General features: G+C 45.7%; 1 protein-coding gene across 1 annotated transcript in view; it reads left to right on the top strand.

The window, feature by feature from the left end:
• The window catches only part of LOC126543242 (synaptogenesis protein syg-2-like), a 523,643-nt gene that overhangs the window by 251,156 nt on the left and 259,128 nt on the right, over window positions 1–13,359 (top strand). Inside the window, exon 2 of the mRNA XM_072287533.1 lies at window positions 6,332–6,682. Coding sequence (XP_072143634.1) covers window positions 6,332–6,682 — 351 coding nt within the window. The remainder of the gene's footprint in view (window positions 1–6,331; window positions 6,683–13,359) is intronic.

Raw genomic sequence — 13,359 nt, 5'->3', positions numbered from 1 at the left:
TTATTAATTTTCGCTTTTCCTTCCTGCTTGGCTGTTGCCTTGGCTCTTTCCCTTAGTAGATCACTTAATTTCTCAACACCTTGCGACTCTTGTTTCCAGTTGCCAATTTTGCACGAAAAGTGCTGTACAATTAGATAAAAACAAGACGAGGTAACAGGTGACATTGATATTGCTTATGGGTTTAAGGGTTATTGTAGGGTTTGATGATGGACGCTGTTTCGCATTGTTTTATTTTCCACCTTATCTAACCCATATCGCGGGTATATGGTTCCGGGAATCTGCCAGCGTCGTGGCGAGCCGTCACTCGAAGAAATAATATGAAAAGAAAAAGTTAAACGCAATTGGCGTTTTCTCCGGCCGCAACTCGTTCCACGAGCATACGGGCCAGCTGACTAAGAACCGAATCCCTTTCCTCGTCCCTGGATCAGTCTGAACAAATAAGATTGAAGTAACAAAGCAATAGCGATGCGCTCGACCGTTGAATAGATGGTGACAACTGAACGCATCTCGAGTTAATTGCGCGAGCACCGAACCTATGAGAAAACTGGCCTTCACACCCGAAGAGATGCTGATAACTACCGTCATCCAAAAGGAGAGAAAAAGGCAGCATAATGTTGACCGCTGAATAGCTGTCAAGTCTCAACATTGATTTGGCGGGGCTTTAGGAATGTGTGAGGAGTGTTGGCGTGGGCTGGAGGGGGGGATATGCCGCTTGATTTTGCCCGCCCCCCCCCCCTGGGTACGTGTCTGATACAGTCCACACACAGAGTGGGGGCAACTGTTCTATACTTGCACTGCAATATATAGCGCTCAGTATGCGCTACAACGCGAAAGGGCGTTGGCAAAGCGGTCGCGCGCTGTAGCTCATACTGAGCGCGACAGTACACATCTCTTGCACGAGGCGTTTCCGTGTAACGCTACATTTACGCATGTTGCGACCATTGAGAGCAACGGCACCATGCAATCGTCCTTTCGTTTACTAAAGGTGTACGGAAAGACATTCATAACCGGAAATACTTTCAGGTGCGTTGAGGGGCATTCCATTAACCGTGACATTCTAGCCACGCTACAAGCGCTAATTAGACATTACGCTTCACGATCGTATGCTGTACTTCCAGCAAATTGTTAATTTCGTCGTTGATTTGCGGGAGCCGGCGAATCACGCAAGTTTCTCCTGCTTCTGATGTTTGTTATCACTGTCTCCTTATTAAGCATAACCAACGACCGAAACGATTGCACCCAGCGACGCGTGCCTGATTCAGTGGCAGGCGAAACAACATTATGCGTCCGACGGAAACCTTCGTATATATAGGATTTTGCTTTACACGCACGAGGTGCAGCCACGCCGTTAAGCCGCGCGACAGCTATAGTGCTATAGAAGCTCGCCGCCATGCGCGCGTGCCTGTAAAACAAACAGACCGCAGGGCGACGGACGCTGCAGAACCGAAAGAGGGGGGCGTGTCCGCCATTAAGGGAACCGCGGCGGCGCCCGCTAATCGCCCACGTCCGCGCTCGTCACGCGTGCCGTTCGGAAACGCACGCCGCCGCGGCGGTGTTTCGCAGCGGCGCGGCCCGCGGGCGGCGGCCGCAATTTGGCGACCGGACCGACGCGAATATCGCCACCGCCACCGCGCGCTCTGCGACTGCACTACGTGTTGCTCTTTACGTCCGTCCGCCGGTCAGGTGATTGTCGCCGACTCGTGCCAAAATTGCGTCATTAATTATTCACGTCCCCATCTCGCGCGCGAGCGGCCGCACCGCCTCAAGTTTATAGTTTCCCTGTTTTCGCTTCTTTCGACTCCGTGTGGCGTAATTAACTGGCGCCCGCACCGTAGGATAGCGCTTATGCATTTTTTAAAAGACACCCAAGTGTCGCACGCGTTGCGCGCCCCACCTTCTTCGCACCCACTGAAGCTATGTGCCTACTCAGATTCTCTCGTGGGCCTGCCACCGTTCCTTTATTCCTTTTTTTTTTTCACTTTTTAGCGCCAACTCGTTGAGCCGTATACATTTCTGCTATTTCGTCCCAGGGTGGACGTGGTGGTTCAAGGAACGCGTCGTCTTTCGGTTATACGCTCCCAAGCAGCACGGCGTGAGCGGCTATATAGCCGCGCGAGAAAACGGCTGAAACAGAAATCTTGATTGCTCGCGCGAGGCTAACGAGGACCTGCTCCCATTGTTGCGACACTCGCGCGTCAGGCTTGCCCAACTCGTTACCGTGACTGCAATGACGTTGTTAAGCGCACGGGTCTTTGTTTGTTGGTCGGCCGTGCATGCCGGCCTGAATAGCAGGCGCGTGCGCCTAGAAGTGGACATTACGACAGGCTTCTTTGCAAAACAGAATGAAGTTAGTGAAACGCCCATTGTCTTTAACGGAGAGCCACCGGTGCGCGCCTGTGTTCTCTTCTTTGGTTAAGTGTAAAATTTTACGCCGCGCGGACGCTCACGCCATTGGTTCCGGCCGAGCACGATGACTTTGCTGGCAGGCGCCGGAAGTCGTTGGTGGTTGCGGGGAGGCAGCTGACAGGAAAAGAACTCCTAAAGTGCTTACCTTAGCACCATATGCGCTTCTTCTTTTAGTTATCTAAACTGTTAGGTGAACAGACGACTACTTTGCGGCACAAAAAAATAAAATAACGAAAAATAAAGAAAACGCTTTCCTTATGCTGCAACGGCCTGTGATATTGCTGAGGCGTTAATGACGCTGTTTAAGACGGTAACAGTCCTTTTATATAGCTCTAAGTACGTCTAGCATACCAAGTACCGTAAAAGGTATTGCAAAAGCTCTAAAGAGAAATATTTTAACACCAGGTCAACGTTAAAGCAAAAAAAAAAAAGACAAAGTTGGGTACGAATTAACGTTTTATGACCTAATCGACCTAATGATTTACAGAAGAAATGTTATAGTCGCGCGTTTATTGATATTATAGCGCTACTATCTTCAGTCCGGCACTTATTTGGCCTCGCACTAATTTTTGTGCATCTAGTTTATTCTTAAAGGGGTGAGGCTCAAGGTCTCTCTGGGGAAGGAAGGGGCGTTGTCGGACTGCACTTGGTTCACTCGCTCCTGATGTCTTGGTCGAGATCCGAATCAGTTCTGACCGGGTCCAGCGTAAGCGCAGAAATTTTGAAAATAAGGGGATATCTCTCACAACTGCTCCAGAAATTATAATATTCATGCATCGTGACATCAACAATTATCTTACGTAAATATACATGCTTGCCGATAGGTGGACTATTAATGCTTTCATTGCGAGGGATCCTCTTTGACCGGTTAATCACTTGAAAAATGCTTCAAAATAATGAGGCCAGCGTGCCCTTTATATAGACGCTTTCTGGATAGGAATTAGTGTGCATATTAAAATAGCTCTTTATTACATTATAGGGTGCCCGAGTGCACCTATGTCTATCTTTTTAATTTCCTTTCTTTTCTTTTTTGCTAACACAGCGCTTACAGCGTGTAACAGTAGAAAATATAAGTCTGGTATGCTTAGGAAGTAGTCGTCTTGTGTAAATTCCGTATTCTCACTATGGATTTCGATTCCACAGTGTCGGTGACTTGGTATGCAGGAGCAAACGACTATAGTATAAGTTTTGAAGTCATGCTTTTTGTGTTATACACGAAAATACACGCACCCTATTAACTGATCAATTAACCCATTTAAAGTGGGCGATAATACACGTCAAGAGCTTACTTGACGCCCCGCACTGCATTTTGTAATCATACTGGGTGTATTATTTGATTTTGACGAAAGCTAATTGGACAGATACCATAATTACTCATACCAAATATCTGCGACGACCACTCCATTTAGCGTCGCCTCGACACGCCCGGTGTTTTATAGATCCAGCATGCTGGGGCAACTCTCACCTTCAATCCTACAGTCGCTGCGGATTGCTCACAGTCTGCAACGTCCCACACTTTTGTGCATCGCAGCTGAGAGTGTCGATCACACCGACTCTTTTACCCTCCGTCCAATCTAAGCTTGCATGCGTTATCGGTAGACCCATATGCATCGCAGAAGAGATGGTTGAACGTTTGATATCCAACAGCTTTATCTTTATCGTTCTCGTTAACATTTAACCTTTCATAGGTTGTCGATGGTCACAGCTTTTGCACACATCGATGGATATTTAATACGGTTTGATTATTTTAACATAGTTATTTCCTTACGTATGGTCTTCTTTCGTCCATTCCAGAGTGTGGCTAGTTTGGTCATCGCTTCCTTGCGAGCAGTGAGAACCGCTACTCGACGGGTACATTGTCCTGAAAGAGGAAAAACCGCAGAAGTGCTTATCTTAGTGTCATGTGCGCGCGTGCTTTTCGTAATCTAAACTGCGCGGTTAGAGCAAGGTAAACAGACGACGATTTTACGGAACGAGTGCTTAATTGCCGGTCGATGAGGCGCTATCGCGCATTACCAAATATTTGCAAACTACGAAGCTGGAGTCTCACCGATGCGTGGCACAGCTTCAATTAGCCTGCCTGTGCATCCCGATGAATAGCCAGTTGTTTGTCCCCTGTCTATCGCGCTCGAGGTGTACACCCTGACTCTCCGTTTTCAGCTGGATGTACTCCGGTCGGCCTTATCCATCGCGCACTCGGCATCCTTCTTCGTCGCAGCTGCCTCAGCCGCCTTGCACGCCCTGAGCTTCAGTACGCCACTTTTTAGAATAAAAAAAAAAATGACTCGCCATTCCACTCTCGCCAAAGTGGATGTCCAGCGAAGCTGTTGAACACCACCACTATACAACTGCTGAGGGGTGTGTGCAATGCTTTATTGCTGTAGAGTAATGGGAGTAAGGGTAACTTATAGTTATGGTGGTAATGAGAGTAATTGTATTTTGGCAGCACGCCGCTGCTTTTCGTATTGCCGTTTTCTTTCCCTATGCCGCTCCTCTCGTATTCGTATCTCTAATCGGGAGCCCTGACTCTGCGTTGCCTACCCGTAGAGGTGCTGCAACAAGCCCATGTCGCCAGCTGCCGTTGCCGCGGCAGCTTGCGCACCAGTAATGTTTACTGGGGAAACATACATATTCGGGGAGCGCGACGCGCTTCGCATTGTTATCGGGAGCACCTTATCATCAATGTTTGGATGCTTGTTTTCTGTGTTTTTTTTTTTTTTCACTGAAACGAATGGTTCTATGCGTGATCATACAAATGTATGCACTTTTCGCTTCAATCGCTGTAGGTTCTTCTTAATCGCTCAAGGAACTTTTTTTTTTTTTTCGTGAGGACGCATCACGATAAATCCCGACCAAGAAGAGGCTAACAGCTTTGCTGTAAAAAAGAAAATAAGAGGTGTCTAAACATACAGGTAGTCCATGCTTGATTGCGATTACTACTGTTCATTGTAAACGACTGAGACTGCCGCTTATGATGCGGCCGGTTGATCAAAGCGAGCTTCAGTGCGACCTATACACCTGCCGAAGTGTTAGGATAATCGATGCTGCCATCATCGCTACCATGCGTGCACAGACCACACGCAACAGATCAGCTTAGAATAGATTGTTAAAAAAGGTTGATTGAGGTCTCTTTGAGAAGGAAGGGGAATAGGGGGCTATATGAGTCTCCCGGTGGTCGTATATATATGAGATCGTAACGGTGACGCTTTTTGATGTGCCGCTTTTCCTCGTCGGGACTTGGCTGCAGACCACCCGGGGTGAGCCCGTTCGCTGGGGGCGCCGATTTGTGTCTCGCCCTCCAGCTTGTGAGCCAGATCGTTGCGCGTTGGTCTCAATTGATGACCAGCTCCCATAAAATACCCCCTCAATAAAACCTGATGTGGTTTTCCGCGGTGTCTCACCTTGAGGTCCTTTCAGGTGTTCCGGTGTCATCGCGCTGTCCGAGCGAATGAGGTTGTTCTTTACATGTATGGGTTCTTGGCTGTTATCGATGATCCACACCAACCACGGGCCTGCACAGGCATGGGGAACTTGCGCCTCTGTCGATAGCAGTCAGCCCTTGTATTAGTTTCATTACACTAGTGTAGTAGGTTTCGGAAACACCGAAAGCTATTGGCGAAACCAAAATTCGAAATCTTTGGCGTTCTGCTGACGCCTTTAATTTGCATTCACACTTTATGAAAACAGTAGCGAAACCGGAACACTTATGCCTTTTCTTTCGCAATACTAATGCGAACTGATAAGTACAAAAGTGAGCGATGCGAACTGATAAGTACAAAAGTGAGCGATAACTGAATATCTTTTCCTACGCGTTGTTTGGTTTCTGCAGGAAAATAACAGGTTCGTCGGCAAAAGTACCGTCGTTATCAGGTCTTGCCCGTTGAAAAAATACAGAGAGCCCTCCGTTTATTTCGCCCCTCTGCAGATGAGCCTGTGGCGTTGGCCGTGCACGTGGGCAGCCAGATCGACCTTCCGTGCAAATCACTGCTGGCCAACGACCTGCCCCTGCGCATCAACTGGTTCAAGGACGACTCACCGATGCCCGTGTACAGCGTCACGTACGCCAGCAACCAGAGCTTCCACCGGACCAACATCATGCAGGGCCGGCACGCGGCCCGTTCCGACTGGAGCCAGCGGGCCTACTTCAGCGTGCTCGGTTCGCCGGCCACGCTCAAGGTCAACGACCTGGCCTTCCAGGACACCGGCACCTATGTCTGCCAGGTGGTCATCAGCCGTGGCACACAGCGGAACGCCACCGTGCATCTGGTCGTGGTCGGTGAGTGCTGTGGCCAGTGCCTCCTCTTTCACGCGTACACGGTGCACGTACGCCTACAGTAATCGGAAATATCTTCCGGGCAACATACCCCGATAAGACGGACAGATAGGTGTACTACTTTATTTGAAGACATTGGTTCCCACGTAGGTATAAGTCAGCTACTCTAACATACGAAACGGTTGCAAACGTGCCATTGAGATAGCAGGATGGACGAAGTTATTGGCAAACGATACGCAGTGGTCTGGATCCGTGGCGGTTTGGCTGCATGAAGCTTCGTATTAATACCGACTTAGCATGTATGCTAACTTCTTGCATGCCCCGTGCCAAGCGGAATGGCATTCACAATGCACTCTTTTCATGGAAGCTTTTAATTCAAGTGCCCTCGCACATTTAAAGTTAACAGCGACATGTTACCTTGAAGTAAAAGTGATAACAGTACAGGCTACGACTTTTTTTTTTGTTTTTACAAATTTAGAAGTTGAATCAATCGAAGTAAGGAAGCCGGAACAGTTTATAGGCAACTGTGGGGCTGTTTACTATGTTACATTCACATGAAAACAATGCCATGTAGGCATTAAACAGCGGCGTAACTTACAGTCCGTGCCACAGGACAGGAGGATACGCATGGAGCGGACGCTGCGCTAAGTGCGGGTTAGTATTCACATACGTGTGGCAGAATGAAAGGCGCTAGTGTTTTATACATACTCGGGCTTTAGACAGAGCCGGTATTTAGAACACATACCCGCCGTGGTTGCACAGTGGCTGTGACATTGGGCTGCTGAGCACGAGGTCGCGGGATCGAATCCCGGACACGGCGGCTGCATTTCGATGGGGGCAAAATGCGAAAACACCTGTGTACTTAGATTTAGGTGCACGTTACAGAACCCCAGGTGGCCGAAATTTCCGGAGTCCTCCACTACGGCGTGCCCATAATGAGAAAGTGGTTTTGGCGCGTAAAACCCCATAATTAATTTTTTTATTATTTAGAACACGAAATTTGTAGTTGGGTTCATTCGTTACACCAGAGCGAACGCGCCCCTTTGCGATGTGAAAAGTAAAAATGCGTATGCAGGTGGCTTAATAAATGCGGCTTCGTGTGATAACCTTTCAATACTATCATCACTCTTATCGTTTAATCATGCCTGCTAATGATGTGACCCACAAAGCTTAAGGTAAGGTTTTGCGCCTGTCCATCCTGCTTGCATCTGTGGCCCCATTTTACGCCATGCTCCATAGCAACTCTTTTGACAGGCGAGAGGCGTCAGATACGCAGCGCTGGTAGTCCGCACGCGCTATTCCCTGTAGTGAATTGTGCATGCTCTCTATGGCGTAAGGCCTATAAAAGGCAGGCGGTACTAGACAGTGACATTAAATAAAGGTTCAAACGGAATATTGCGCGAAAACAGTAAATGAAATGAAAAATAAATAAGAAAAACAGAAAGGATTTAACAAGGGAATCACCAGATCACAGCACTTCGGTCATCTATTTCTTCACCGCCATCTATACACGAAGTGCTTCCAGAGGACGTCAAGTACACTCTTAGCACGGTAACGTTTATTAAAGGGGCATATTCTCACAGATTTGTGCACCTTTAATCTACAAGTTAAACATCAACCTTTACAAATTTAACTTCTATTAAAGGTAAGTAGGCGTGCACCTAAACTAGAGGTTACAACACTTTAACCTCTAGTATAGGCATACAGTATTGAGCGCCTTTGCCTAAATATAGAGGTTACTTGCTACAGTATACGGGTTGAAACATTAAAATGTTTCCACAAAGCGGCTTGCTGGAGGTCCCAGATGGACACCGCGCTGCGCATGCTCCGTATAGCCGGTGTCGTCTAGCAACGGGGACGCGGCTCTTCTTTCTTTCGGGCTTCTTTCTGCTTGCGCCCCTTCTTTCTTACGCGCTCCTTCCTGCGGCCGTATTAGGCAGCCTACAACCATGCGCGGAGAAATGTACGCTCTCGCGGAGGACGCCCCTCGGCCAGTCCTTTTCGGAGGCTGCCTTTACACGCGCTTGCGCTTCGAAATAGTTCACGTGTCCACCTCGTGCGGTTTCCAGCGCAATGTGTGTCCCTGCGTCCTTCTCAGCCTAAGAAAAAAAAAAAGAAACGTTGAGCTTTGCAGGCAACTTAGACCTTACGCGTACCGCAGCATCTCCTGTTCGACCTCCAGGATATGAAGACAAAATAATGCCACCTACTCCCCAAAAAGGCGCAACAAAGGTGAGCGCGGGAGCCACAGAAATTTCTTTACTTTCGAATTGTATAATGTAAGTGACAGGCTCATATTCTTTGGGTTACAATTGTGCAGCTGCTAACAAATAAATGAGGCAAATTTTCGCTTTGCCAACGTCAAGTGTTCCGACCGTTGGCTCGTGCTGTTGCTGTTTTTCTTCTCCTGCACATGCGTTTGTGTTTACTCGGTGGATTGTTCCTAAGGTATCATTTAGCATGCGAAAATGAAAAACAAAATGAATTTCAGCTGACTTAATTTCCTTTTTGAAATTTTTGCATGCTGAATGATACCTTTGGAACAATCCACACAGTAAACGTAAATGCATACGCAAGACGAGAAAAACAGCAACAGCACGGGTCAAGGGTCTCAACGCTTGACGTTGTTCACGGGCAAAGCAAAAATTTCCTTTATTAATTGCTTAACAGCTACACAATTGTACCCAAAAAGAGTATGCGTATGTCACTTGCTTTGCCATTCGTAAGTAAAGATCTGTTCTCCCGCGCTCACCTTTGTTGTGCTTTTTGAGGGGTAGAGAGCATTTTTTCACTACATATCCCTGCGGTCGAAGAGTAGGCGCTACGGCTTGTGTAAATTCTAAGTTGCCAGCAAAACGCATTTTCCTTCTTTTTTTTTTTGCTTAGGCTGAGAGACACAGGGACACCCTTTGCTGTGGAAACCACACGAGGTGGACAGGTGAACTATCTTAAAGCGCAAGCGCGATGAAGAGACAGGGTCCAAAAAGGACTGGCCGAGTGGCGTCCTCTTCGAGGGCTCACATTACTCCGCGCACGGTTGTAGTCTGCTTAATCCTGCCGCAGCAAGAAGCGCGCAAGAAAGAAGAGGCACAAGCAAAGAGAAGCGCGAAAGAAGGAAATGACGCACCTATGTTGTTTGGCGACAGCTGGCTGGGTGTACCATGCGCGGATTTGGCCTTTCTGGTACAAAACCCAAGAGGTGGCGCTTCCCCGTAGCTAAGCCCGGCTCGGCGGACCATATAAAGAGCGGGGCCCATATAAAATTATCTGCAAAAAAAAACCGCTCAGCTGAATGGGATAACAAAAGGTTACTGCCATTTAAATTACTTAAATTGCTGTATATCAGCCAGCAAAGGGCTACTGCTAGTATCCTTTCGGATTTCTGACTAAATGAAACTCCCCGTGAGTTAGTCTATTGCTCAACACTTGAGCAAATATGCAATGGTAATTTTCCCAACAATACAGTTCAAAACACAATATGAAGGCCTGAGGAGAAGGCTCAGTTAGTTTGCATAAATATTTCTAATATAAACTGACAGTTCCACAACTATAGCATAGGGTTGTTTAGAATGCAATATTTTTATCTGAAAATACAACATAGGATACACCACAAATACAGCAGGCCTTGCTGGCACATGACTAAATTTGAAACTTCCAAAGAATAATATCACTTGCATAATATACAGGAAATCACTTGTATCACATCACGGTGTTTGAGCCATGCATGTCATCATTAAATCCTTGTTAACTGTCTATGTAAAAGTTTGTACTGCAGTCAGGAAGCAAGAAAACAAGGCAAATGTTAAGTATATGAGATTGCAAGCACTAAAGCATGAATTGGACACTTGTGTTCAGATCCACCTTGGACACTACCGAAAAAAAGAAAGCTTTATATATCCTGTGCAGCTTTAGAGCAGAACAATAAAGACGCTCCCAATGCAATGTAGCAAATGCAAAAAATATACAGAGTTTCGGCTATGGTGACACCTAAAAAAGAAGACGGGGCCATAAGGCTATGCATGCTTCCAAGCCAATATAAATGTAAATTGGCATCAAGACCAAAAACTAGTCTTTAAGCCTACTCTGAACAGAGATAACATTAAAAACAAATTTTGAAATTAACGCTCTATACATGTCCATGTAAGCACTGGAGGAAGCATTTTCTCTGTGCATGTGAGCCATAAGTATCTCTCAAAAGTAGTAACATTCGCATCATAATACACTATGAGCTATACATGACATCAGTGAAATGCTGTTAACTGTCTGCATAAGTTTGCACTGAGGTTAGCAAACGAGAAAACCAGGAAAACTTGAACTGCACCATGATGTTACAGGCACAACAAAAGGTATGGAACAATTGTTATTATATCACCTTTGAAGACCACACAAGTATTGTTACACACCCTGGTGTACATTAAGAATATGGTTCCAAAGACACTCCAAATGCAATATAGCAAATGCAAAAATGCAAGATTATAAATGTTTGATTATGGGTAACATCTGAAAAAGCAATACTACCATAGAGCCATGTACAGTGCTTCCAAGTCAATATTATAGGGAAAGCGGGAGGGAGACAGAAATGCAGCCTTTCATGCTGTAATTCAGCAAGAATAAAATTAAGAACTGATGTTGAAATTACCCGTCTATACATGTTCGTGCAAGTAGTACAAGCAATGCTTGCATACATGTGAGCTAATACCAAAATCTTAGCAAATATACCAGATGAATCTTTCAAACATGCTGACTAATGTGTAGCAGTGTAAAATAGTAAGATCATCACACTTCAATTGTGGTACTTGTATGATACAACACACACACCACCACAAATAACAAAGTATCACCTTAAATAAAGTATAGCTCACTAGTTAACATTTGTAGGTATTTAAAGTAAATGCTCATATTGCAAATAGAAAATCAAGGCTACTGAGTTTCATCACGTTGTTATATACATTTCTCTTGCTGGCACCACAAGTATTCACTTTCAAAGCCTACTTTAAAGCACGCTGATCTTGTTAAACAGGCTGTCGTCTAAGCTTGATAGAAGCTTTTCGCTGTGTTTTACTGCGATAATGTATCAGGATCATAGAAGGCCATGTGACACTAACAGGACACCTATGGCATCTATAGATGCTATGTTCGTTTGTACGCGGACAGTTCGGGAGCTCAAGGTTGCTCTCTTTTTTTTTTCACAGCCGTGAAGCAATAATGAAAAAAACCTTCGAGCACAGCGCTGCGTGGCAGAACACATTTATTGCTACAGCAGCTCCAGGAATGATGCAAATAGACATAAATGTTGAAGGTTCGTGTACAATATGTCTAAATAGAAATACATATAAGTTTTATACTATCATAAAAAAGACGATCTCAGCCCTGTTGAGAGCACAATCATGTCTGTTTGCGGCCAGTATGTCAGTTGTTAATTCTCCGATCTCCAGTGGAGCCTACAAGAACAGAATAGAAATATTAAACTCTTATATTTACTTGTTTAAGTCGCACTGCAAACAGCTATCAACATGTAATGAAAGAGGCATAAATTAACCACAAACAGATAAAATATTACCGCAGAACATAATTAAACACGCAAAATTTAAGCATGTTCTATCAAGGATATTTCGGTAACAATAAAAATTAAAGGTTAAACATTTAAAAAATATTAATAAATTCAAACTAATCATGCAAATTAATTTCCAAGTCAGTTCGTACTCCTCTTAAGTACAAAAAACAACACTGGAAGAATGTGACAGTTTAACAGTAAAACGCGATATCAAGTGATTACGAAATGAACTACTGCAATTATTATTCTTTAATTAAGGATAGTTTACAATTCATTTGTAAACATGACCATATCACCACAAAACACCAGTTCCGTGCATGAGGTCTAATGCTGTGCGTACGCACAAAAGTGCAGCATGGGGCCGTATAACGTAAAACTATTCCAATATGTTTTTATTCCAATCTCCTGACGTCAAATTTGCGTAACTGCTGACGCAAGCATCGGGAGGTCACCCGCATGGTTGTTTGAACCGACCAATCAAATGCTCCCCTTGTTCATAGGAGGTCACTTTTGTTTGCTTGAAAAATGAATAACATTGCCTCCAGTGAGCGGCTTGTCTTATCTAATTGGCTCACAAGAGGCGAGGAGCATGCTCAAGTGGAGAGCGATTCGATGGGGCCGAGCCACTGCACTGAATATCGATAACCAGATGAAGAGGGTGGTGCCGGCGCCTGCGATTGGTCCGCTTTCTCTTACTTAGCTTGCGCTGGCTCGTCAACTATCGCGGCGGCATGCAACGGAAGCTTAAGAATGACGCTAAAACAGATCCTCAGCAAAGAAGAGTTGGCAGAAAGAGGTCGTAAACGTGCCGAAATTTCTGGAAAACGTTACATGGCCGCGCAAAAAGTTTTATTACACGCAAACACACCCATGCTCTCCGGCAGGAGCGAGTAGCCCGTGCCGGAGCGATCGGCGGCAGCCATCTTTTATTCCTTTCGGAACGGGGCAGCCTGCGGCTATTCCGAAGAAAATTCAGTTTTGTTCGGCATATTAATGCATCTCTAACGCGTAGGCGTCACTTTGACATGGTATGTTTTTGCGGTTTTGTGACGTCGCGTGAGAGGCAGGGGAAGTGGGTGCTGCCCGAAAACTTTTGACCAATAGCCGAGGGCTTATGGCAAAAAGG

This window comes from Dermacentor andersoni, chromosome 1 (genome assembly GCF_023375885.2).
Source record: "Dermacentor andersoni chromosome 1, qqDerAnde1_hic_scaffold, whole genome shotgun sequence".
Lineage (NCBI taxonomy): Eukaryota > Metazoa > Arthropoda > Arachnida > Ixodida > Ixodidae > Dermacentor > Dermacentor andersoni.
Note: the sequence above shows the minus strand (reverse complement) of the source record. Positions and strands in the feature narration are given on the sequence as shown.